Consider the following 6000-nt stretch of genomic DNA (forward strand, 5'->3'; position numbering starts at 1 on the left):
ACTAGACCCAGATGTCTCTCTCCACTTTGATATGATGCCACTATCACCTCAATAACTATGCCCAACCAATTGGGTTCTTTCCAGTTTATTGAGAGGGCCAACTGTACCCACTACGGTTCTTCTCTCCTATGCTCTCTGCCTGCTGTGTTCCCTGTCACCTGTGCAACTCCTACTCACCATTAGACCCTCACTCAGGCCCCCTTCTCTGAAAGACCCCCTAATTACAATTCACCTCTCCTATGACCCTTATCTTAACACTTCTACTTTTACTTCTTAAATTTTAATTTTCACAATTTTAATTATGTAGCTATCACTACACCTATTTGCATATCACCTTTATCTCTTTTGGCCACTGCAACTTGACCTCCACCAGAGCCCCATGACCAACACAAAGCACATGGTGTGCTCAGGAAACATATATTGAACGTATTAATGAAGAGAAAAAGTCCAGCTCTCTAACACATCCTAGCTATCATTCTCTTTCCTGATTTTTTTCCAGGTACACTTCCTTTTCCAGAATATTTATCTCCATTCTAACTTTTTCCCTAAAGAATGTCTTTATATAGACTCAGTTTACGATTTGAAATTTTCATTGCTTTTGTGCTTCTGTTAAAGTTCAAGTAATATTTTAAGCCTTGTGTTAAGACAATCACTGCAACATATAACTTAGAGCGGGTCACAATATCAAAATCTACTTACTAGTTTTTATACATAATAATGAAAAATGTGCTTTACTTCAAGACAATAAGTGTCTTATTTTTATCTTATTAGTTTTAACAGACATCTTATGCCAACCTAAAAAGATAGTAATAAAATTGACTTGTTAGAAGATCATTTCTTAGACCTAAAATAAAATGCCAATTATAAGAGGACTGTTTATACCCAGCACAAATTTGAAGAATCTTACAGGGAATTTGTAGACCTACATCTCTGGAATCTTTGTACAATTTACAAGTCTCCATTAATGTCCAAAGGAAGAGTAGCTTTGCAAAGAAAAGAACAGGCATCTTAATGAGGCAATGTCCAGTCATTCCGTGACAGAATGTGGGCTGGTTTTGTTGGTGCATTTCTCCTTTGGACAATGAGGTCACCATGCAATTTGGAGCACCATTGATCTTATGGAAAGGAGGAGTGTGGCCAGTAACAGTGTCATTTACTGTATCAATATAATACATGAAAGGGACACACACACAAAAATGAATGATTATGTGACCACATATTTGAAGTTTCTCAAGCCTCAGCTACTCAGCACTTTTGATGATTCTTCCTTTTCTTTCCCAGAGAAAAGCTTACTCCCAGCTACGGATTTCAGGCCTCTACCCTTCTGCTTACTGGTTTGGCCAGGCGCTGGTGGATATTCCCCTCTACTTCTTGATCCTACTTCTGATGCAAATAATGGATTACGTTTTTAGCCCAGATGAGATTATATATATAATTCAAAACCTGTTAGTTCAGGTAAGTGGCAAAAATTATGAGATAGTTTTATTAGACTATATTTCATGAATGCAATGACATTATTTTTTTTTAAGGTTTTTTTTTTTTATTAGAGATCATAAGTAGACAGAGAGGCAGGCGGGGGGGGGGGGGAAGCAGGCTCCCTGCTGAGGGAGAGCCTGATGCGGGGCTCGATCCCAGAACCCTGGCATGACGACCTGAGCTAAAGGCAGAGGCTTTAACCCACTGAGCCACCAAGGCACTCCTGCAATGACATTATTAATCTTAAACTAAAGAATTTCAAATTACCTTTGCTATAGCATAGTTTGGAAAGTTGAGGTTTCAGTATGAATGCTTTCCTAGGTTTGGTTTTACCTTATCCAACCTTAATATTTCTATTTTCAGATCTTGTGTAGTATTGGATATGCCTCATCTCTGGTTTTCTTGACATACGTGATTTCATTCATTTTTCGCAATAGGAGAAAAAATAGTGGTATTTGGTCATTTTTCTTCTTCATTGTAAGTATGCACATAGTACATATTATTTGATTTTTAAATCATTTTTAAATAATTTTAAGAATATGTATTTTAAAGGCACAATCCACAAGAAGGACAGTGTCAAACTAAAAAGCTTCTGCAGAGCAAAGCAATCAATAAAATGACAGGGAAGCCTATGAAATGGTGAAAATATTTATAAACCATGTATCTGGTAAAGGATTAGTGTCTAAAATATGTAAGGAAATTGTATAACTCAATAGCATAATAATAATAATAATAATAGTAACAGGTAGGTAAAAACAAGCTCAATGACTCATCATCAGGGAAATGCAGATCAAAACCCCAATGAGATATCACCTCACACCTGTTAGGCTATCAAGAAAAACACAAAAGATAAGAAATGCTCTCAAGGATGTGGAGAAGAGGGAATACTTTACACTGTTACTGGGATTGTAAAGTGGTGCAACCCACTATGCAAAAAATATGGAGGTTCCTCAAAAATTAAAAAAATAGAATTACTGTATGATCCAGGTATGTACCTCTGGGTATCTATCTGAAGGAAATGAAATCATTATCTCTTAGAGATGTGTGCTCCCCATGTTTATTGGAAACAACCTAATTGTCCACTGAGCGATGAATAGATAAAATGTAGTATATACATAGAATGGAGTATTATCCAGCCATAAAAAGAAGGAACTGCTGCCCCTTGTAGGATTAACCTTGAGGAGATTAGGCTAAGTGAAATAAATCAGACAGAAAAAGACAAATACTGTGTGATCTCATGTACATGTGGAATCTAAAACACCATCCTTATCAAAACAGAAAGGAATGCTGATTACCAGGGGCTGTGGGTGAGGGAAATGGGGAGATGTTGGTCAATGGGTATAAACTTTAAGTTATTAGACGAAGAAGTTGTTGGGATCTAATGTACAGCGTGATGATGATAGTTAACAATACTGTATTATACACTTGCAAGTTGCTAAGAGAGTAGATCTTAAGTGTTCTCATTGTTACAACAACAAAAAAGGTAACTATGTAAGGATAGGGGTGTGTTAACTAACCTTATTTTGGTAATTGTTTCACAGTGTATATGTGTATCAAATGATCACATTGTACATTTTAAACTTATGCAATGGAATATGTCAATTATATCTCAAAAAGCAGGGTGGGGGGAAGGAGAATCATTTAAGGATTAAACTAATTGGAGGGGGAGACAAACCATGAGAGACTTTGGACTCTGAGAAACAAACTGAGGGTTTTGGAGGGGAGTGGGGTGGGGGGGGGTGGGTAAACCTGGTCGTGGGTATTAAGGAGCACATGTATTGCATGGAGCACTGGGTGTGGTGCATGAACAATGAATGATGGAACACTGAAAAAAAATTAAATTAAATAATAAAAATAATTTAAGAAAATTTAAAATGCTATAAAACCAATGGTAGAGAACACTGAATTCTGTTAAACATGCATAAAGTTGAATAACTTTGGGAATCATAAATATATATAAAAATATATATTTACATATAATATATAAATATTTATATATACTTAAGATATATATATATATAATTCACAAAGTGTAATATTTCCTTTTATAAAGTGAACATAACTTTAGTACAAATACTAAGAAAGAGAGAGTAAAAAAAAATCATTGATAAATTAATTTGGAAAATCAAAGACAGTTCTCTAAATAAAAAGATGACAAAGCAGAAGTAAATTAAAAGAAGACTAGTTCAGTGTGATTTATTTCAGATTACAATGATGATCCACTATTAGGAGCTATCAAACTAACAGAGGAAAACTCCATCAGTTAAGAAAACACCATACCATTCCTTTAAAAATGTCCAGTAAAAAGTATAATCATAGGAAGTACAAATTACTAAAAACCAATGACAAATATTATAGGACATAGTAAACTTATGCAGCTATTCACCTAATATCAGCAATAAAACAAGGACACCTACAGTAATTAATTAAAGCACCCAATGTGTGTGAGGAGGTTTAACACACACACCCATCCCTGTTTGTAAGAGCATAGACTGTCACTATCTTTTTGAAAAATAATCTGTTAGTAACTGTTGACAATGTGAATCCACATAAATCTTAACCTGCATTTACACTTCTCAGAATCTTTCCTAAAAGACTAAGAATGTTGGAGCAACTGGGAGGCACAGTCAGTGAGGCACCAGACTCTAGGTTTCAGCTCAGGTCATGACCTCAGGGCTATGAGATCGAGCCCTGTGTCTGGCTCTATGCTCCGTGCGGAGTCTGCTTGAGGATTCTCTCTCTCTCTCTCCCTCTGCCCCTTCCACTTGTGCTCACACTCTGTCTTTCTCTCTAAAACAAAATAAATAAATATTTAAAAAATAAAGATAAAGAGTGCCAATAGATAAGGATTTAGGTAGACCATTATTTATAGGAGCAGGGAAATTGGAACAACATGGTTGCTGAAGGCAAAATTGTTGAATTCTTGCACATCCCTTTAAAGAAATACTATGCAGCTATGAAAATGAATACTGATATGTTTAAATCCAAACAGATGTCTGTGATCTCCTGTGAAATGAAACAAAAGGAAAAGACCAAGCAATGTGTGAAAAAGATTCCTCTTGTCAGATCTGAATTTCAGCAAGAACTCCAAATGATTTGCAAGCACTTTGAATTTGAGAGCCCTGTTGTGTCTTAAAAATATCATAATCAGTCAAATACAGAATTCTGACACAATCTTGTGCTGCAAAGAAAAAAAAATGGTGGTAATACTGCCTTGTGAGGGAAAGCTGAAAATAAGAACAATTACAAGATGAATTCCCACCCTCTTGGAAAACATCCTAAAATTCAGATTTTTTTACACATTCGTGAAATTAAGCTGCGTTTGTTTTTTTTTTTCTTTTAGATCACCATCTTCACAATAGTTGCTACAGATATAAATGAATATGAATTTCTAGGGTTATTTCTCTGCACTATATTAATACCACCTTTCTCACTGATTGGTTCACTGTTCATTTTCTCTGAGGTAAGTAATTTCATGCCTATCCTTGGGTCATGAAGTGTGCGGCCACTGGAGATAGCCTAGAATACTGTAAAAATGCTGGTGGAGTCCTTATCTACAAATTTTGAAGTCTCTGTCTTTGGAAAGATCGTTCTTTTACCAAAAGCAGGAGTCACGTTATTTAATAAGAAGCTCTGCCTTGGTTCATGAAGGTCAAAGGCATCTTTGCAGTGGTGGAATTTTATAGTTCTCATGATAACCCTCTCTCTTGGGAACAAAATGACCCTACTGGGAGGCTAATGAGCTGTGCTTTTTCTGTTCATTTTGGACATACTGGTTTTAAGTTTCTTAATGGGCATACAGTGGAGAATGCCAAGTAGCCAGCAGGATGTATGAATCTGAAATCCTGCTTGTGGTTGCTCGACATGCATCAGCACATAAACGATATCGAAAACCATGGCACTAGATAATATAACCTACAGAACAAATATAGTTAGAATAAAAAGTGGGCCGAAGATTTGGCCTTGACTCCAAACTTTAAAGATTGGTCAAAAGAGTCAGCAAGTCAGGTTGAGGAGAAGACCATGAGGTAGGAGAAAAAGTGAAGAATGGTTGTGCACCAGAATCTCTTCTCAGAAACTCTCCTTAAACACTTAAAGTGTCTGTCTGGGCAGATATGTTCCAGGTGGCAATAAAGAATATTTTAGGCAGAAGAGAGTGATTCAACCGTCAAACAAGAGGTCTAGAAAGTTGATGACTGGGAAGAGACCACTGGATGGAGACCACATGGAAGTCATTGGTGATATTAACGAGATAGAATTCAAGGGAAGGGTGAACACCAAATCTAACTAGAGTGAGCTTAGTAGATACTGTGAGATGAGAAGGTAATGCAAGGGTAGAGACACCTATTTCTAGTTTTGCTGAAAAGAATAACAGAGATGGGAAAGTAGATGAATGACAAGAATACTTTTCTGTTTAAGAAGGGAGATAACATGCTTATAAGAGAGAAATTTCTGATGAAAAGAGAGACATGAACTACCTAAGAAGTCTGACTCCTTGAATAGCTGAGGGAAAAAAAAAAAATA

At 36.2% G+C, this 6000-nt stretch overlaps 1 protein-coding gene across 1 annotated transcript in view; it reads left to right on the top strand.

Moving 5' to 3' along the window:
- Window positions 1–6000, top strand: part of ABCA9 (ATP binding cassette subfamily A member 9) — a 64732-nt gene that overhangs the window by 43968 nt on the left and 14764 nt on the right. Inside the window, exons 24-26 of the mRNA XM_059378412.1 lie at window positions 1282–1455; window positions 1840–1953; window positions 4820–4939. Of these exons, the coding sequence (XP_059234395.1) occupies window positions 1282–1455; window positions 1840–1953; window positions 4820–4939 (408 nt within the window). The remainder of the gene's footprint in view (window positions 1–1281; window positions 1456–1839; window positions 1954–4819; window positions 4940–6000) is intronic.

This window comes from Mustela nigripes, chromosome 16 (assembly GCF_022355385.1).
Source record: "Mustela nigripes isolate SB6536 chromosome 16, MUSNIG.SB6536, whole genome shotgun sequence".
NCBI lineage: Eukaryota > Metazoa > Chordata > Mammalia > Carnivora > Mustelidae > Mustela > Mustela nigripes.